This window comes from Homalodisca vitripennis, chromosome 1 (assembly GCF_021130785.1).
Source record: "Homalodisca vitripennis isolate AUS2020 chromosome 1, UT_GWSS_2.1, whole genome shotgun sequence".
In the NCBI taxonomy this organism is placed as follows: Eukaryota; Metazoa; Arthropoda; class Insecta; order Hemiptera; family Cicadellidae; genus Homalodisca; species Homalodisca vitripennis.
The window spans coordinates 71,343,867-71,365,856 of NC_060207.1; the positions used below are offsets into that span (position 1 = coordinate 71,343,867).

General features: G+C 33.7%; 2 protein-coding genes across 3 annotated transcripts in view; one reads left to right on the forward strand and one right to left on the reverse strand.

Annotated features, from left to right (window-relative positions):
• The window catches only part of LOC124364201 (nuclear pore complex protein Nup160), an 86,038-nt gene extending 68,375 nt beyond the window's left edge, over positions 1–17,663 (reverse strand). For both annotated transcript variants that reach the window (XM_046819512.1, XM_046819502.1), the window contains exons 1-6: positions 17,413–17,663; positions 15,911–16,007; positions 15,336–15,543; positions 11,378–11,474; positions 9,640–9,823; positions 1,462–1,637 (exon numbers count right to left, since the gene is read on the reverse strand). In XM_046819512.1, the coding sequence (XP_046675468.1) occupies positions 1,462–1,637; positions 9,640–9,823; positions 11,378–11,474; positions 15,336–15,543; positions 15,911–16,007; positions 17,413–17,494 (844 nt within the window). In that variant the 5' untranslated portion in view covers positions 17,495–17,663. The remainder of the gene's footprint in view (positions 1–1,461; positions 1,638–9,639; positions 9,824–11,377; positions 11,475–15,335; positions 15,544–15,910; positions 16,008–17,412) is intronic.
• A 193-nt stretch (positions 17,664–17,856) lies between these two features.
• On the forward strand, positions 17,857–21,791 carry LOC124364207. The gene is made up of 2 exons (XM_046819522.1): positions 17,857–18,309; positions 20,396–21,791. The coding sequence occupies exons 1-2, from the start codon at positions 18,138–18,140 to the stop codon at positions 21,211–21,213; spliced, it is 990 nt and encodes a 329-aa protein (XP_046675478.1). The 5' UTR covers positions 17,857–18,137; the 3' UTR covers positions 21,214–21,791.
• The last annotated feature ends 199 nt before the right edge of the window (positions 21,792–21,990 follow it).

Here is a 21,990-nt window from a genome sequence, read left to right on the forward strand (position 1 = left end):
ATAGCGGAATGTTGACTGGCATGGTCTTTATCAGTTCACAAGCAGTATTGATGAACGTCTGTGCCATCGGTCATTAGCTGGAGGGTTAAAAGTTGGTGACAATATTTGACTTCAGTTTTACAAGCTAACAAATAATCATCTGAGTTTAGCCTAAAGTAATGTGACAATAAATCAGATCCAAACTAGAGCTTCAGGTTCTGTGACAAAAACAAGAAAAGCAAAAAATTATAGAATCTTGTACCTTATTATTTTGGTTATTTCTTGTGAATCTGAAATTTATAGGAATAAAATATTTACTATTCATACAGAGAAAACGCAGCATAAATGTTCATTTGCAATCACAAAAACTGTTTATTTTCTTATTAAAAATGTATTTTACATTCAATAAAACATTTTTGCTAAATTTCTATAGCAGTCTAAAGTATCTTGACTAGAAAATAGTGTTAGAACCAAGCAGGGCTTATATTTCTGATTAAACCAAAGCTTAGTAAGTGCTGAAAATATAAAGACCATTTTGACATATACCAGATCTAGGATTGAAACACTGTTATTAAACAATCAACCAACTTGGTACTTTAATTGTTCCCAATTGCTAGTTAGATGTGTAAAATATGTCATAAATTAATGGACATATAACTATATACAAGATTTACCCGGAAAATATCCTGTGTAGCTTTGTGCTGTAGCCCAATAAGTGAATCTCCAAAAACAATGAGCTGGGCCCCTTCTAACAAGTACTCCCCTTCATAAGCCAACTCAGCACTATTGACTTCTTCCACCATTTCCTTCCCCCTTCTACAAAATTTCCTTAAAATTCTTTTAGGGATATCTAGTTCTTGACTCTTTAACATAAATCATTTTTACCAATTGTTTTCTGTGTTCTATGTTCTCAAATTGTATTCCTGTCAGAGCAGTATTTATTTTGGGAAGAGCTAAAAATCCGTAATGAGTTATGTCAGAGCTAGAAAAATTGATAAACTTTTTACGCCATGTTTTACTAGGGAATAGCAAAAACTCAGACAAAAGATAGTACACTGTCACAATGCAATAATTTTTAATCATAATATAACTACATTTTTATGTATAGATGAAATATCATTAGCACTTTTTCAGACCCCAAGATTTTCTACTTACTTCCAATCAATCAACGACAGATTTTATTGATGATCATTCACATACAAAATTGGTTTAGGGGATTTCCTCCAGAACCAATTCTATAATAAGGCCATTTTCAAATTGCCTACATCATGAATTTATTTTACTCTTTTCCTGTATCCTTGTTAAAAACCCTTTTTATGCATACTAACAGATGGAAAATTACCAAATTTATGGGAAAAATGTAATGGAAATTCTTTGATCCATAAGTCCTGTTATAGAGGAATGTGGAATTTGGAGATTGGATGTATTTCAGACAAATCTCACAAACAAGGCATCCTAGCACAAATTTAAGAACTACTTTACCTCCAAGCACACGAGGTTCATGCCTGTCGGAGACGTCTGTAAAGGAAAGACACTGCACTCGACTACAAGACCAAGCTCGCAACTGGCCGTTCTGACACACGGAAAAGAGATACATCTCATTATGAATATTGTGGAGCACCAAACTCACTGGTACTGTGTCTTCACTGTTACGGCCTCTGTAAACATATACATAATTAATTATAGTACTGTGTCCATGAGTACTTGCCACCTGTGAAAGAATTTGCTGCGTGCGCCCTGTCAACCACATGCTGACATGTAACCTCTATTTTTAAGTAAATTTTAAAACAAAGTAAATTAATGTTAATTTTTTCACATGTTCTTCATATGTAAGTTTAATTCTATAGAAAAAGGGATACTTTTCCTAAAACTGACTTCAAAGATTTTATACGAGTTGTAAACTTGAATTGTACTACTTGTAGTAACACACATAAGAAAATATTAACATTTTCATTCCTCTGACAAATGTTTCAGTTAAGAAATAGAGCTGTCTGCTTCGTTTCTACAATAATACACTTGAGGTGGTTCCTATTTCACTTCAAAATCTTCCATTTACTGAATGAGAAAGTGACCAACTCAAACATTCTTAAAACCTTTCCTTCTGATTTTTCATTTAAGTGCATCCTTCTCATAATTAGGAAACTCAATTTAATAAGGAAACTCACCCACTTTATTTACAATCCAAATAATGTAATTGGGGATCAAGATTACAAAAATGAAAGGAAGAACACTTGTACCCACAATTAACCAAGGAATACCAGAACTGATATTCCTCACATATCCTGAACAACAAATGCAGTTCCGGTGGTCAATTTGTTCCACCTTCTGTTGTGTATATGGTAGTCTCGGCGGAGGACCCTACCAACAGTTCTGCACTCCGTGATGAGAGTTACTATGTGATATGATCACTCAGAACAGAGAATAGAATGTTACCAGTCAAGTCATGGCTAATTTGCACCTGGACTCCACAACACAGGCATTTCAATTATATCACTTGACTTCCAATAACAAAAAGATCAATTTACTTTATCAAACAATTGCTTCTATGCCCACCATGCTATTCAGTCCCACCAACAATGGCTGGCACTTATTGTGTAGTGCAATTTTGATATGTCGAGGACCATTATTTGGGAAAAGTTGAAATGATAAAGGTTGTTAACGGTTGATGAGAAAACATGTGTCTATGAGACCATCTACAATTCATTGTGAATGTTAACACTAACAGAGAAGTCTGGTATTTCCAAACTGAGTAGATGTTAAGTCGACCTTGGATAACATGATAACTGACTGTCAGCTCTACCAATAGGCACTACAGTCAGTCCAATACTGAAGTGGTCCAGAATCCAGGCAAAATTCTAGGACCATTAGCTTCCCTGGACACCGGAGAATTGATCAATGGCACTCTCTAAAGATAATTCGACTTAAACATGAGTACACACAGCACTGTCCGTTATTTTACATATTCACCTTTAACTCGCCCATGACATAATATCTGTTGTTTTTAATAAAGAAACAAATAAATAGCAACAGTAATATTCTAAATAGTGTTATTACATTGCTGATGAGTTACGTGGCAACAAAACATGGCATCTAGTCACTCTTATTTACAGTATGGTATTACTCTTTAAGGGAATAGTGCAAGTTCAAACCATTGTTATTTGGCAGAAGAGGACTTTGAGAGTTATAAGAAAATGTGTCTAACCATGAATCTTGCTAACCAATACTTAAACAATTTTAAAGTATGTCATTGCCTTGTTTATATATTTATTGGTTAATACTCCAAGTCATAGAAAATTTCGACAGCTTTAAAAAGTAGACAAATATACTCTTATACTATACGAGAAAGAACTATTTGCTAAATCTACTATAAATTAAATTAGATAAAACTAAAAACAGTCATGTGTTTTACAGAAAAAGCATGGGATGTTATATTAGGCAAACTATAATGAAAATCAAATCTTTTTAGTCCATAAATGACTACATGGCCTGTAGTCTTTGATGTGATATTAGTACTTAAAGTTTTTAATCTTGTTTCAATTCAGTTTTTAGATTATTGTATGTTTTAATGTACACATTTTATTGTTTTGTAAGATTTTCCTATTAGTGTTTACTTGGATATCATCATTCTTCTTCAACTGAACAGTGGCTTATATTATATTATAAAAATAATATGCTATAAAATTTGTTGGTTGTCTATTGCATGATTTGTAATTGTAGTGAACGATAATAAAAATATCTTGTATTTTGTATCAAAAATGGCAAGATGGCTGCCGGCGGGAGGAAGGACGATGTATGTGGAGTGTGTGTAAATAAAGTGACTAAAAGAACTGGGGGTGTTAAATGTAATGGCTTTTGCAATAAATGGTACCATATTAAGTGTACTACATTGTCAAGCGAAGATTTTAAGAAATTTCTTGATCTAAGCGGCAAAGTAATGTGGTACTGCGAACCATGCAAGGTGAAGGTTAATGAGCTCGTGTTGAGTGGTGATTCGTCAACGGAAAATGTACAGGCAGAAAGTGAGAATGGCTGTTTAAATCCGCATTTAAAACTTATTTTAGACCAGTTGGACATTGTGAGTGAGAATTATTCAAAACTTGAGGAAAGAATGACTCTTGTTGAAAAGGTTAGCAATCGAAATGTTAACCTCTCAACACAAGGTTCAATTTGTGATGAAGCTGGTGAATGTACCGATATGTCGGGGTCGGAAGGCATATCCAATGCTGTTGCTTTGGACAATAATGTTGGTGTGGACATTGAATCAAACGATAATAGCGATAATTCACTCTCTGACAAAGCTGATGTGACTTCGGAAGCAGCTGGATCCCGTAGGCCTAGTGGTGGGGCTATCAGAGTTGTGAACGGACAACGAGTTATTAATAATTCTGAATGGAAGGTGGTTAATCACAAAAAGAAACCAGTGACAGCTAGGTATATGCCTAGTTACAACCAGTATGAAATGCGTAAACCTAGACCTAATGGAGGTTATGTTGAACAAGGTAAGCCTAGGCTTAGGAACAACTCAACTAATGTGCCTCTGACTAAAGGCAGACCTATGCATGAAAATAGTGTTAGTATTGCGGCACCATACAGCTTTAGGGATGCTTTAAAGAGGAATGTGAAAAATAAAGTAATTTTTGGAACTAAAGTGTCAAGTGAAGGCAATATGTTAAAAACTGCACCGAGGCTGTATTGGATTTTTCTATCAGGGCTTGACGCAACTGAAAGCTCTGACAATATTAAAAGTTACCTTAAGGATCTGAAGGACTCAGATTCATATGTGTGTGAAAAGCTGACTACAAGGTTTAATGGTTATAGCTCATTTAAGATTGGCGTGCCATTTAATTTAAGTGAAGAACTGATGCATCCAAACTTGTGGCCTGAGGGATGTATAATTGGAAAGTATAAGCCCCACAGGAATAAAACCGAGGCTATGGGAACACCTGGTGATTTTTTAGCACAAAACACGTATGTAACCAAAGGGTCCTAGGTGCAGATATGAGTAGGCCATCAAAGCCTATAGACTTGGACTATAAATCTAAGGACAGTGTAAATATTGTACATTGGAATGTGCAGGGTTTTCTTGGAAAGAGAGATGAAGCTAATTTGTTGGCAATGAAATTTAATACAGACATGTTGTGTGTTTGTGAACATTGGTTGAGCAGCGATGAACTGATGGAGGTGAGTCTACCAGATTTTAAATTGATCAGCGCATTTTGTAGATCTTCGGGCCAAAGAGGGGGCACTGCAATATTTTTAAGATCCAGATGGCTGGGCGAGGAGATGACTTTTTTAACAGAACTGTCTAGTCAATATATCTGTGAAGTAGCTGCTGTATTTATAAAGGAGATTAACCTAGTTTGTATCGAAATATATAGAGTACCTGACGGTCAGAACTTTGACAATTTTATTGAGCACATGTATGAATTGTTGAGTAATTTTATGAATAGTAATAAGAATAAGGCATCAATTATGCTGTGTGGCGATTTTAATATTGATATTTTAGTCAATGACTCTAGGAAAGCTAAGTTTTTAGATTTACTTTTAGGTTTTAACCTTTGGACAACCATTTCTGATGTAACTAGACCTAGTACGAATTTTGTGGATGGCGGATCATGTATTGACAACATTGCCACTACTGTACATTTTGACAGAATTGAGAATGCTGCAGTGGAGCCTATGGTTATGTCAGACCATCATGCGATTGTTCTAAAATGCAAATTGTTACCAAGGAAAGATAACGTTACCAGTCATGTAAATAGTAGGCTAACCAATGTAAATAGTTCTAAGCAAAAAGATTTTAAAATTGTCAGAACAATTGATTATATCAATTCATTGTATTTTGTCACTCTAATTAGTAAAATTAACTGGTTGCTTCTGTATGAGTTAAATAGCATAGATGATAAATTTGACTATTTTTTAAATAAATTTATGAACATTGTGAATATTGCTTTTCCTATTAAGTATGTACCAGCTGTTAGGGATTATTGTAAACTTCCCTCTTGGTATAATACAGACCTCAAAGAACTTAAGGAAAGTTGTTTATATATGTATGCTCAGTATAAGTCTACAGGCATAACCTACTTTAAAGAATGTTATATGAAATTAAAGAAGAAATATAAAAGTGATGTTAGAAGTTGTAAGCTACATTTTAATTGTGAGAGGGTGTCATCTGCTAAAAATAAACCTAAAATTATGTGGTCTATTATTAATGAAAATATAAGTAATAGTGATAGGTCTAAAAGTACAGAAGTTGGAAGTAGTCTAACAGCTTGTGATTTCAATAACTTTTTTGTGAATAGTGTAAATGATCTCATTGCTAATGTGCCTTTTTCTAGTCAGTCTATGTCATACTATTTAAGTAAGTTAAGTTGTAATGTGTCTAACTGTGAATTTAGTATTACTGAAGTAAAGGTTGAACAGATGTATGATGCTATTAATTTGTTAAGTAATAGTTCATGTCTGGATGTGTATGGTTTTAATTCTGAGCTGTTGAAACTTGCTGCACCTTTTATTGCCGAAGCTCTAGCCTATCTCTTGAATCTTTGTATTAATAATGGTACATTTCCAAGGTGCCTTAAGCTGGCAAAGGTTATACCACTGTATAAAAAAGGTTCACGGAAAGAACATAAGAGTTTTAGACCTGTCTCGATAATTCCAATTGTTTCAAAAGTGTTTGAGGTAATAATAAATAGGCAAGTAATTCAGTATTTTGAAAGTAACCTATTGTTATCAGATAGTCAGTTTGGTTTTAGGCCTAAGAGAGGAACACTAAATGCTATTGTAAAATTTATGAAGAACTGTATTTATGGTGTAGATGATAAAAAAGTGGTCATAGGCAAGTTCTTCGACATGTCTAAAGCCTTCGACACGGTAAATCATGAAATTTTGTTAGATAAACTTAAGTATTATGGTTTTGATGATCTGTCTTTACAATTTTTTAAATCATATCTCAAAGAGAGATATCAAATGGTTGCTTTTAATGGAAGCTCTTCTCAATACAATGCAGTTACAGCAGGGGTTCCACAAGGATCCATTTTGGGACCTGTATTATTTATAATTTATGTAAATGACCTGCCAGCCTCCATAAATAACAATGTGACAAGATCATACATGTTTGCAGACGACCTAGCAATCTTACTGAATGGTAAAAATTTTAATGTAGTAAATGATTCTCTATTAGTCGCTAACTCAATTGTGAATGATTGGTGTGCGGCGAACGTCCTCTGTGTAAACCGTGAGAAAACTCAGGAGATTAATTTTAGTTTGCAACATAAACCTAACCATGATAATGTAAAGTTTCTGGGTGTTCACCTCCAAGAGAGTCTGAAATGGAACAGACATATAGAAGTTTTATGTAAAAAATTAGCAAAAGGCATTTTTATGTTGTTAAGATTGAGATTAATTGTAAATATTGAAACATTAACTGCAGTATACTATGCACACATCCAGAGTCATTTGTCCTATGGAGTTATTGTATGGGGCAATGATCCTAACACCAAAAGACTTTTGATATTGCAGAAGAGAGCTATTAGGATAATGTGTAATGTAAACAATAGAACCCATTGCAAACCTTTGTTTAGACAATTAGAGGTGTTGACTGTGCCTTCTATATTTGTTCTGGATGTATTACTGTATGTTAAAAATAACTTGCAGACAATAACAGTAAATAGCTCTATACATAATTACTTTACTAGAAATTGTTCTAATCTTAGAGTAAACTACTGTACCTACCAGTGTACCAAAAATAGTTTTGTAGAGATAGGTATTAAAATGTATAACATGTTACCAAATCATATTAAATGTCTAGATTTTATTAGGTTTAAGAAATGCTTAAAAATATCTTAGTAAATCTAGCAGCATACAGTTTAGATGAAGTTATAGATCATATTGAAGCTAACATAGTCTAGTTATGAATATTTTACTTTTATAATACAATTTGTTTTGTATGAGATGACGATGCCATGCATACCACATTTGTAACGGCAATAAAAATTCTGATTCTGATTCTGATTCTGATTATATCTTGCAACTACCATGTTGTTGAGGGGGATAAAAAACACCTGGACTCTTTCAAAATTTAAAAACATTTGTCAAACTGAGATGTGCTCTATTTCTTTATTTCTCTCTCAAGTACATTAAATCTGTAATTGTTTTTCCACCATCATCATGAGAAGAACTTTCAAACCTTTCTAACACTACACTTGTCCACCTAAAGTAACAACTGGGGAAAATAACCTGCTAAACCAGGAATGGAAAAAGAGAAAGAAAAGATACCTTGTGCACTGTTAACCCTAGAAGAGGCAGGTGCCGGATATACAGTGAATCGGCCGTCGTCTAAGTGGCAGTGCCGGAATTCCGGCTCAGTTACATTGCGTCGCATTTTGTTATTTTTGAAGGAGTAAATATAATCTGATTGTGATAAAAATCATATATTTGGAAAGATGAAGAATTGTACTTTACAATGATAGCGTATTTTATTAGGTTTTATACTATTTATAGATATCCGCTATGGATATATATAAACAGCTGTGCAGCAGACATCTGGCCTGCCCGCACAACATTTGTTTACTTTCTATTATTGTTCCAAGTCCATAGTTTGGAGTTTATTTCAGCTAGTTATTACTTATGAGCTAAATAATACTATATTACAAATATTTTTGTAAATAATTTGTGATAAAATGAGTGAAATCTTTAGAGATAGATCAAGTGACTTGAGAGAATTGGTATTCAAACTGCTTGAGGAGCTGAATTCTACACTGGTATATATTGTAAATATAGGTATGTAACATCAATGCATTTTATATTAATTTTTTAATTGATTTATAACCAAAATGATTCATAAAAATGGTTTTAGGTATTGAATACATTATATGTCTACATGTATATATCGGCTTTATGTCTTACCCCTGTGCATAAAAAATAAGTGCTTTGGTCAATTTCCGTAAAAAAACACAAAAAGTGTAAATATGGATTTTCAAAGTCATATAAAATATATATTTCTGATATCACCACTAAATTCTAGATAACATGTATATATTAGAATTGATTTTTTATACACTTGAAGTCAAGTACAAAATGGAATCCGAGGATAAAATTTAATTTTTTTACTTTTTTAAATCTTTTTGCCGCATGAAAAATTTATGACAAGAAAAATATTTGTTTTTTGTAGAGCATGTTGTTATGTGTTCTTTTATAAAAAAATGGTGTATAATATGTTAAGTTTGGAGCAGTAGTAATATATATTAGAAAAATACACGAACAGTTGGCCTAAAACACCGTGCCACTACAGAGAATTTCCAATGCCACCTCTAGGGTTAAGGAGGTTAGTTCACTGTATAATTAGTTCATCTGTCACCATTTCAATACCGATGGTATTTGAAAATAAAGAATATTTATATTTATATTTAGTTGTTAGCACATTAATAATCTGTATATTTACAAATTGAGCTAACCTACCGTCCTACCATTCAAAAATTGATACAAATTAGGGTATATTTTATTTTTATAATATGGAAAAACAATGTATAGAAGTTAAGTAAATTGTATTTGTATAAGTAACACATTTATCAAGTATTTCAGGTCTTTAAAATTATAGCAATGATAACAAAGGTTTCATTTCTATATCTGGAATTACATCAATAAGTAGACAGAACTTACAGGAAGGCCTCTGTGATTCCGGACAGGAACCTGGGCATGAGTGACTCATGTCGTAGCTCCAGTGTGGATGTACTGCCAGTGGGGGTGTCCAAGGTTACCAACAGGATGGAACCTGTTGCTAGAGCTAGGGCGAACACTGCATCGCACTTGGCTGTCAGGCAGGAAGCACTCGTGTGCGGCAGGCCTATGGTTTAACATTCTTTCAGATTAACAATACCACTCCATAAAACCAGGGATTAAACATATAAATATAAAATCACATATTGCTTTCCTTGTGTTGTAGGCTTATTTGGAAACAACTTCACTTATAGTAGTTGGGTGGTCTTGTTATCGGTGTCACTAGCTAGTGTCGTATCTAAGTGGCAGATGATATTTTACAGTTAAGTTTGTTATTTATCATTTTAGTTAGACCCAGCAACATACCTCAGTACCTGTAAGATTATATGGTGACAGTACAATTTTGATGTTAACTTATATTCATTGATTTTTAATAATTAATAAATTACCAATTGATTTGGTCACGAGGTAGCAGGTAGAATCCAACACAATAAAACATTTATTTCTGTGTTTTCACTTATACACTTAAAGATGAAGGGCACATCTGAACATAAATATAATTAATTTTAAAGCAGGTTGAGAATATGTGAATTGATTACTATATGAAAAAGCAACTTCAATGTCTAATAGTCCTTAACATTCTGACTAATGAATTTGTGTTTTTTGACAATTTGAGAAAAAAGGTTTCATGAGTTTATGGCCAAAGAATTTTGAGGAAAGACACAACCTTGTTTTGAGACACATTTAAATAACAGTTGGTGTATAAATTCACTTAGATATATGTCCAATACAGTACATTTCTTTAACAAAAACCAACTTTATTTCACAACTAGCACTGGTTGTAAGGTTATTGAAGAAACGAAGAAACTTGTATCTCATAGTGCTGGCATTTCGTTATCAATTATATAACAAAAAATCATCAAATTGTAAAAGGAACTCTTGAAACCATTCTTGCACAGCTATGAGTTACTTTGTTTTAGTACACATATTATAAAACAGATATATTCAGTATATTACAGGTATTCAATACAAAAATTAATACAGCGGTTGGTGGTATACCACATGCTATATTAGAATACATGATTGATTTATTTTAAATTTCTAATGACAACGATTCTAACATTGATCTTTGTAACTGCTTTGTAGCATCTTGATATATTTATCAGAAATGTTTGTAGATTGGTTACCAGACACATGGGCGTAACCAGAATCAAAACTACGGGGGTTGGAGGGGCAAGACATTGGACACTCAGTTTTGATGTTTTTTTAATAGAAAAGTTGAATGAAACCAAATAATTATTAAGACAAATGTGTATTCATAATCAGCCCAATATTTTCAGATTTGTCTTAGTATTAGAGTTCGTGATTGTTTAGTATAAGTTTTGGTACATTGCCTAAGCGATTGGTATGTCTTGTGGTACCTATAAGCACGGTTGTAGTTTTGCTTTCATTTAAGTTCAGCCCTTGCCATTTTGCTCAAGAAACTATTAATTCAATATTTAAATTCAATAGTGGAATGCAAGTCATTTAGAAATAACAGCTTAGAGTTGTAATTTGTCACAGTCTTGGCATTTCATACAAAATGTATTCTCTGCACATTAATTCTTTTATTCAACAAAAAATATTTCTTCAAGCTTTATTAATAAGAACAATTGTGCACATATGTGATATGTATACTCACAGGGAGTGGAGTTGATCACATGGTAGGTGGAGGGATCTCTGGCCTCAAGAGCGGTTACATCTCGGAATATGGAAGGTACTCTCAGCTCACTATTCTCCTATAAAATTCTCAGTTTTAATAATCTCTTTGTTGAGTAAAGTATTGATATGCAGGACTAATAAACAAACACAAAATTCTACCTACTAATTATACAGTACAATGAATTATTTATTTTACACTTATACAGGGTGAGTCAGAAATATGGTAAAATATTTTAAGACGTGATTGTAGAGCTAAAAATAAGAAAAAAATGTTATATAAAGGTAGGTCTGGAAACGCTCCATTAGTGAGTAATGGCTGGCGAAAGATTTTGCTTTGTTTTCAGTTCACCTGGTGAAATTAAGTGATTCTGAAATGTTTTGTTCTTACTTTTTAAACTCAAATAAGGTGGATTTATAAGGAAAATCACCTGAAAAATCAAATAAAACCACTCTAGAGGTTGTAGTGTGAACAGTTTTTGAGAAAAATTATGAAATTTGCCAAAAATCTAATAGCAAAAATACCATCTTAAATGTTTGATGTCCAATACATTGTTAAATGACCAAGAAACAAATTGTTTTTCCTGATATAGATTGAAGAGAATTTAATTTTGAAAACAACCATAATAAGGAAAGTTAATTAAATGTGTAAAAAAGTTATGAAATTGACTTCTCACGTATTACACTACATAGCAATCTTTTGCTGTTTTATAATAAGGAATGAGTATCAGATTGGTAACAGCTGGTAATAATTAATCATTTAAACAACAGCTGTTTAAACATTTTTAAATAGTAAATAATCAGCTGGGCATTTATGATTAGATGCATTTATGATATGACACCTCATTTTTGAACAAAACAACAAACATTAAAGATATTGTTTGTTTGTGTTAAGTATTTTAACCAGTTATTTTCATCCATTTTATTAGTGATTTCGTGTTGTGTGTTTCATTTATAAAAAATTGAAGGTTATATTCATGTGTATTCAAACTCTGAATTAGCAGACATGTGCAATTTAATGTATGGTTTGGGACGCTGCATTAGTACTGCAGCAAGACATCTGTATCAAGAGAACTTTCCTAACCGAAGGTGTACAAGCGGAAGATTTTTTGCCACTATTCATCAACGCCTATCTGAAACAGGTTCTTTGAAGTCTTCAGAGCATAGTAATGCAGGCATCGTCCGATCATGTAGGACTGTTGGATTAGAAGAGTTGGTTCTTAATGAAATTTCTGATTATCCTGAAAAGAGCACTACAGAATTGTCACTACAGTTCAATGTCAGCCAAACTAGTATTTGGAGAATACTACACGAGTACCAGTTACACCCACACCACTTCTAGCATGTCCCAAACTCTTTTGCCACAAGGCTACGCTCCCCGTGTTGTTGTTTGTCGATGGCTTCTGGGAAAATGTGCTGATCCAAACTTTTTAAATACAATTTTGTTTACCGATGAGGCTCACTTTACAAGAACAGCTATCATTAACTTCCATAACAACCACACTTGGGCAGACAGAAATCCTCATGCTATCAAACCTAATCACCCACAACATCAGTTTTCAGTGTATGTTTGGGCTGGAATCTTAGCAGATCATTTAGTCGTATTCGTGCTTCCTCCCAGGGTTAAATGACGTGGTGTACTTGAACTTTTTAACAGACAAGCTACCTAACCTGCTTGATGATGTACCTATGCATTTGCGCCAAAACATGTGGTTTATGCATGACAGGGCACCTGCGCACTACTGTCTGAGTGTTCGTGGACACCTAAATGAGAGTTTCACAAATCAATTGATAGGCCGAGGTAGACCATTTTCATGGCCAGCAAGATCATCGGACTTAAATCCTTTGGATTTACCTTTGGGGACATTTAAAAACCGTAGTTTACTCTTTCCCAACAGATACCATTGAAGAACTCCGATTAAACATTTTTAATGGAGTAGAAACCATTAAGCAGACACCTGGAGTTTAGAACGGGTCCGAAACTCGATGAGAAGACGCCTGAACGCGAGCATTTTGAACAACGGAGGTCATTTTGAGCATCATCTTTAATCTTCCTGAGTGATTGTAGTTATTTTTAGTGTAATTAAAATTTTGAACTAAAAATATGTTTGTTTTTCACCAGCTGTCACCGATCAGATACTAATTCCTTATTATAAAACAGCAAAAGTTTGCTGTGAAGTGTAATACGTGAGAAGTCACGTATTATTTATAAATTAATTTTTTATATATGAAACACACAACACGAAATCACTAATAAAATGGATGAAAATAACTGGTTAAAATACTTAACACAAACAAACAATATCTTTAATGTTTGTTGTTTTGTTCAAAAATGAGGTGTCATATCATAAATGCATCTAATCATAAATGCCCAGCTGATTATTTACTATTTAAAAATGTTTAAACAGCTGTTGTTTAAATGATTAATTATTACCAGCTGTTACCAATCTGATACTCATTCCTTATTATAAAACAGCAAAAGATTGCTATGTAGTGTAATACGTGAGAAGTCAATTTCATAACTTTTTTACACATTTAATTAACTTTCCTTATTATGGTTGTTTTCAAAATTAAATTCTCTTCAATCTATATCAGGAAAAACAATTTGTTTCTTGGTCATTTAACAATGTATTGGACATCAAACATTTAAGATGGTATTTTTGCTATTAGATTTTTGGCAAATTTCATAATTTTTCTCAAAAACTGTTCACACTACAACCTCTAGAGTGGTTTTATTTGATTTTTCAGGTGATTTTCCTTATAAATCCACCTTATTTGAGTTTAAAAAGTAAGAACAAAACATTTCAGAATCACTTAATTTCACCAGGTGAACTGAAAACAAAGCAAAATCTTTCGCCAGCCATTACTCACTAATGGAGCGTTTCCAGACCTACCTTTATATAACATTTTTTTCTTATTTTTAGCTCTACAATCACGTCTTAAAATATTTTACCATATTTCTGACTCACCCTGTATATTATTGTTCAATTTTAACAATAGTAATCTATGTTCTGATTTTTTTCAATTTAAAACCTCTCTATTACTAATGAGACAGATTCTCTTTATTATTACTTCAAGATTTTCAGTCAGTAGTCAGGTTATAATATGCAAATTCTTGTAATGTTGGGAGAACCATTACCATCGCTATTGGTATTTTGAAAATAACAAGTGAAGGGTACACCTACCTCTTTCCAAACATTGAATGATTTCTAGCATAGACTTACACTGTTAAGGACAATCAAACAATTAGTTCATAATTGGAAATATGAAATTTGGATTGTACCAGATTAGGATTGGATAGACCTAATTGGGAGAACTTTGTGGAGGTGGACATCACTTAACGTTACCTTCTAGAACGTTCATTTTACAAAGATCTACAGGACTCAATAACAAAGCAAATCTCTGTGAAAACCTTTGAAGATTGTACGGAGAAGTACTTCAGAGACAGGAAATTGAACTAATCCTGTAATAATCCTGAACTAATCTTTAATAATCTGAACATCTGAAGAGAACAAAGTATACATGCCATGATACATGAAGGCAAGAGGATAGAAATTGCTGTGCTAATGAAGAGCAATGAATAATTCATGAAAGTAGATGGTTTTCTAAAGGATACATGACCTCAGAAAGAAAGAACATCTACACTGATAATGCACTTTGATTAACTTACCAATTTATTTTCAGGATATAAATATCCTAAAATAACAACAATATTTAAATTTGACAAATATTAAATTTACAATAGCTTAAAATTAAGTTCCGGGTGGTGTGTGTTCAATTAGTGTGCCAAGATGAATGACAATGGAAGAGAGAAAAGGCAAAACATACCGAAGACAGAATGGGTAATAATACTCTGGTAAAGTGAGATATTGATACAGTGTTTAACTAAATTATAAAATTATCATAAGTTTCTTTAACCACCTGAAGGTGTTGGCACATACCTGCACCACGATCTTATCCGGATGTCTGTAGGTAAGGCGGTGTACACTGGATACAGTGGCCACCAGCACCACCACACTGTTGATTGTTTCATGTACTGAGATGCCCTCCAGTATCGGCGTGTCCGTGAAACGATAACGCAGGTGGTTGCCGACTAAGTTCACATCCAAGCTCTCTTCCACCAACTCCAAAACGTCATGGTTTGTTCGCCTCAACAATTATTATCATTCTTTTAAAACTTTCACAACTTTTAACAAAAGGGAAGTTTTAATAGTTCCAGTTTCAACTAGGTTAAATGGGACTTTAAAACACAATATCTTGGTCTAACACTTAGATAAATTATGTATGTCTATACCAAACCAGATATTTTCAAGTAACAGCAACCAATTGTAGGGATAAGTACTACACAGATCTGAAGAAAATAATGTTTACTACATCTTAAAGGATACTTTTTAAACATCTTGAGCGCTAACGCCTCAAACAACTTGATACTATCTACATATTTCTCATAATATACATGAGACTCTGGCACTTTGGGTTATTATAAATGAAAACAAAAAAATGGGAAAAGACTCACCAATAGATAAAGCGGTTCTTAAGGTTAGGCCGCTTGTAGCAGAAACCACCAGCTCGCTGCTGTACTTTCACATCTTGTAAAGTGCTTGGTGTTCCACCTGCAAAGTACCAAGAGTACTCACTTTTAGCCAACAAAAAATACACTCAATCAGTAAAAATAAATAACTCCCATAACCTTAATTTTATAACTGATAGTAAAATAGATAATATTGTATTACTAGTAAGTAATACTGTATCACTTTATCACTATAATTAATATTGGGCTACAATAACTCATTTCAGCTTGTACGAGGTCTGAATGTTGGTTATAAAAGAATTAATCAAAAGATATTGCCAGAAAAACTGTTTACATTAGTTATAAAAATGATTTTAAAAAATAAAGTGTTACCTACATTACTGTTCAATAAACTATTACAATTTTTTGGAGATCGTTTGTTATCATCCAGTTAAGTTTAAATTCATCAATCTCACGTTTAGTTGACGAAGATTATAACTTATAATTGGTGATATTTTTCCAGGTTGCCCTCAAAACAATGCCACTAACTGCAATAAAGCTCATGTCATTGTAGATTTTTACTCTCGCAATAATTTTTATGTTCATAGGTACTTCTTTAATTTATAATAACTATTAAAGTGGGCCATTGATCTGAAAAATATAAACACCTTGAAGTTCTAGTCTGGCTTTCTTATAAACTGATATTGTTTAATGAATTAAAAGGAACGCTTTGTTTGCCCAGTCTCTAATAGGGTCTACAAAAATTCATGTTTAGTCTTTCAGCATCTCTTTCATTGAACACTCTATTCCAATACTCGTGTTGCAATAACATTGACATGTTTCTTTTTAAAAAATTACTAGTTTTATTTTCTCAGGCTCTACGTCCTTGCTTCTAAGAAACTGTCAAATAAAAAGGTAATTCTTATGTGACAAATGTTATCTATATTATGTCTCTCTTGAAAGATCTCAGGTTGACGCCTGTAATAATTTGTCTAAAACGTGTACATTCATTAATTACTATAGGTATTTACTGATCGTGATAACGTGTTATAGAACATTAGATGATTCAAAAATAAAACGTTTATACAATGTTACAATTTTTCAAATTTTATCTTTTTCTAAAATATTGTTTAAGTTTTTCAGATAATTTTTTTTTAGAAACAGGCAGGCCATGTTTTCTAAAAGTGCATGTTTTCCTCTTTAATTCGATATATAGGCCTAATATGTTAGGTTTAAAAAATGTCTTAATAATTTTCAAAATTTGTAACTATCACAAAAAACGGCCAGTATACTGAGTACATTCATTGTTATAGATAGGAATAGGGTTTAATTTGTTAACCAACTTCTAATAGGCAAGGTAAATATAAGCAGTTTGGCAGTGTGTTGTTAATCTTTTCTTCATAAATGAGAAAGAACTCTGAAGAATGATGATTACTCAACCATAATATTGCATTATCATTAAATTAATGTTTTGCTTATCGATGAAATACTTAAAATACTAAACATACCGGTATTTAAGGTTATTTCCTTCCAGTTTTCCGGCCGAGTTTGATCTGGTATTACTTCTCGAAACTGTAATGTACTACTCATTTTTAGTATTTAAAAACATGAAATTTTAAATCAAAATTAAAAGTTGTAGATCAACTCGGCGACCCAGCCTAATACAAAAATATAATTAAATTATAGGTTATATCTCTCGCATTTCAAACAACAAAAGAAACACACTAACAAACAGTACCAAACCATCTAAAAGATCTCAACGACCAAATCAACCTATGCCTCCACAATATTATAAATTGCCCATGCCCAGTTCCCAAACTCAGTGTGGTCCTACCATACTGGTGGTCTGTGGACTCCGACTGATTAAATGACATCTCTATTCTATGAGGTAAATAAAGCCAGTCCCGACTCAAATTTTTTTGAAGTGAAAACTTCTTTAGGCTGGTACTATACGGACGCTAAATGCGTCGCGTTAAATACGCTGCGCTATTTTTAATTTTGGATGGCAATGCAAGTCAATTTGAGCGACTATACGAGCGCAGTCTACGCGGCACGCTGCCCTCCAACTCGGCGTCGACGCATTTTTACGCGACCAGCCCTGGAAAAACGTTAGCAGCGCGACGTAGATAGCGCTGCGCAACGCTAGGGCCGGACTATACGGACGCTAGATGCGTGGCCCGCAGTCGCAGTCTTGAGTGAGTAGTTATTGTGCTTCTGTGTGAGAGTCATCAACATGTTTGATACTGAGAAGTTCATCTTAGAAGTAGAGAAGCGACCTCCACTTTATGACGTCCAGTCAAAAGAATATTCAAACAGAAATGTTAAAGCTCAGTGCTGGATGGAGGTAGGAGCAGCTGTGCACGACAACTGGGAGGAAATGACTCCCCAAATGAAGGACGAAGCAGGTAACTAAGTTTGATATATTTATAAACAAAGGTGTAATGATGTAAACATATTTTTTCTAAGCACCAAGTACAACTAACTATCTTTGTTGTTTTACAATAGTAACGAAGACAATAATTAATAATAGTACCGTACATAAATATGGGAAGTATATTAAGACAAAAATGAAATTACAACTTTGTTGTGATAATAACTTAACACCGTTTTGAAATCATCTCTTTCCTTAAATTACGGTTTGATTATATGGTTATTTGTTTAATTGTGTGGTTATTTGACGTAAAAGGTTTAAATATTGAAATGTATGTTAAACGTATGTTATTTGTAACGTATTGTAAAGAACATTAGTAATTTAATTGTGCCATTGCGTACATGATCACAGTTTTTGGCACTTAAAAATCTACTGCTGTAGATATCGAAGTTACGACGCATGGCTAGCCCAGACGGCACCGGCGCCGGCGTCGCCGTCGCGCCGGCGGTAGGTTAGTAGAAAGGGGAGGGGTGAAAAGTCTATTTCTGCGCTATGAGTCGTCCAAGGTCACTGTTCTTCCTTGCCAACCTTCACTAAACCTATTCACGAGTTGATCAATACTGTTTATAGAACTGACACTAGATTATGATACAAAGGTCTAATTTGAGAGGAGCTACAATAACATAACAGGATGTATTCAAAGTAGTCAATTACAAAACTTTTTATTTTAAATTTTATTACATAGGAAATAATATTGTTATACTTTTTCTAAGTTTACTTTTTCTTCTTTTTACTAAGTCCTACTTTTTCAAGTGATTGTGCTTAGGCATATTGATTTTGCCAGTTTAAGGCTCCTGGTCCATTGAAATACTCACAGAACAAGTCCCTTACTACAAGTCCGTTACTACGACCACTTCCTACTGCTGCTCCGACCAAGCAATCCATGTCACATGTAAGCGATTCTTCAAAAATGTAACCATCCCGCCTTTTTACATAATTATGCAATACACAGCAAGACTGAATGATTTTCGTTGCAAAGATCGGGTTCACCAGGATACAGGAATGCATTACTCGCCATTTGTTGCTCATAATTCCAAATGCGCATTCAACTGTACGTCTGGCTCTGCAGTGCCTATAGTTATATACACTTCTCTCTTTTGTGAGTTTCTTCTGTGGGTAAGGGCGCATCACACGTGTAGTTAAACCAAAAGCTTCATCGCCAAGAAATACGAAAGGTACTGTGGGGCCTTCTGGTGAAAGCGGTTTCTCTGTTGGGAAGTTCAGTTGGCCGGCATTCAGTCTTTTGTAAAAGTTTGAGTTTTTGAAGATTGTGGAATCGCCCTCCCGGCCATATGCACCAACATCTATTGCAGTGAAGTTGCACTGTGCGTCGCTGACTGCAAACAATACAAGTGAAAAATACTTCCTGAAGTTGTAGTATAGTGAACCTGAACTTGGTGGACATTGTATCCGCACGTGTTTGCCGTCAATGGCACCAACACAATTTGGGAAGTTGGTTAACTTCTCATATTCCGTTGCCTTCAAAAGCCATTCATCACTTGTAGGGATTGGCATTTCAGTTGACTGCAGTTTTCCCGAAATTGTTTCACAGGTCTCCTCAACAACGAGACGTATTGTTTTTCTTGATACTTGATATTCGAATTCAAGGTCACTGAAGTTCATTCCACAGCCCAAATACCTAAAATATATAACGTAAATATAAGCGAAACATAATATAACTATCTAATATAAGACATTGATACTGCCGTCTTTGTAGATGTGTAGATTTACACGCTTTTAAGTCTTACATTATAAAACAATTTACTTAATTCTTGTAAAATAACGTCAGAACAGAAGGGGATTTTAGTATAACCTTTTAGTATAGTATAATCTTTTCTTTAATTGTGTTGATCTCCTGAAGTGCGGTAGAAGTCGTGATAAAAATATTAAAATAAAATAAAACAGTCAAGAAACCCCACTCTGATGATTTTACAAGGAATGACCCTAATATGTCCCTAATACACTATAATCAAACAAGAAATGTTATATTATAATTACCTGCTTTAAACCTGTGACAAGTATACAGTTATATGATTCTAAAAGTGCTCCGTTTGTTTTAGGCAAAGATATGATGAAAAAATGGAAGACTTTGCGTGACAATTTCGTTCGGGAACTACGTATTTTAAAGAAAAATGAGACTGGAGCTCCAGCAACAAAAAAAAAGAAATACATTTTCTTTGACCAACTGTCTTTTTTGACACCTTACATGAAGCCCAATGACAAGAACGTATCAAATATTCCACCCCTTGAACACATTATATCTGAACAAGAAGCAGTAGAAACAGTAGAAACAACTAATGCAGATGACAATGACCGTGCTGACAGCGTTTCAAATTCGTCACTAGTTGAACGTCAGAAGAGACAAGAACGTGTGTCAAAAAGAACTAATATTGAGAGAACTTTGACATCAGCTTCAAAAAACATTACATCATTGATGCAAGAAAGCATCGCCATTCAAAGAGCGAACACTTCCTCAGCTAACAGCTCAGATAAATCTGGGAACAAGGCATTTTTAATATCCTTTCTTCCTGTTATGGACAGCCTACCACCACTTGCTGCCTTTGATGTTAGGATGCAACTAACTGAAGTGTTCCGAAATGCTATTATGAACCAAACACGAGTTCAGGAACCAGTGCCAGTGCGTACCCAAATGATGGACTACACATCTGCGTCACCATTAATGTTCTCGGGCCTAAATTCACCATACACAACTCCGACTCCGACCACACCATCAATAATCGGTGACTATGACGAAAACACCGAATGCTCTAATGCCACTTCCAGTGACAACACTCAAAACCAACCATTTAACATATCAGAATTTGTACATTTTTCCGTGAACCCGGGAATTGAACCATCTTCTAGTAAGAAGAAGTAGTAAGAAGTAGTATTCCGATTAACTGTGGAATAATGACAATTTTGTAATTAACTTCCCAGTGTGTTTGTGCAGAACTGAAACTTCTTGGTCATACAATTCTTTACTTACTTAATAGTAGTTCATATTTTGTAATATGTGGTTAGTTTACTATTGTTTGTAGGTTATCTGTTTACAAAAGACTAACCTAATATAACTATTGGAAAATGTTATAGGCTTACATTGTTCCTTCATTACAAATATATAGAAAAAGGTTGTATTTTATAACTCGGTCAAAATTGGTCTGCTAACTTTCAGAGCAATTTGAGGTAAATGAAATTTAATGTTGTTCCGTAATCAATACATAAAAATCAGTTACATTAAGTTTACCAAAATATGTTAACCTAGTGATTATAATGTATCACAAAATGATTACAACGTACCTATTGTGTTTGTAAGTGTCTGACTGCAATTTAAACTGAACGAGGCTCTTATTTGTATTTTTTATCAATATCCGATGTTACATATTGTACACCTGATAGAAATATTTATAATACTATGTTAAAAGAATCATTAAACTAAAACTAATACATATTCCAGAACTGTTTTTGCGTTTTTTATATAACCCTTACTTCAAACAAACATTATTCTAGAAGGAAAAAATAATAATATACACTAAATGTTTAAAACCACTTCAGGGTCAATCCATCCCAAGGTCCAGGAAAACAATATTGGTTGCTTGATAATCTCAGAAAAAATTTTATTTGGTAGGTCAGTTCCTTATATTTGGGGGGATGCTTG

Excerpts from the sequence above, each read along its gene's own strand:
- LOC124364207 (XM_046819522.1), top strand. The coding sequence starts at position 18,138 with ATGTTTGATACTGAGAAGTTCATCTTAGAAGTAGAGAAGCGACCTCCA. Across the intron at positions 18,310-20,395 it reads CCAAATGAAGGACGAAGCAG|GCAAAGATATGATGAAAAAA; the intron begins GTAACTAAGTTT and ends CGTTTGTTTTAG.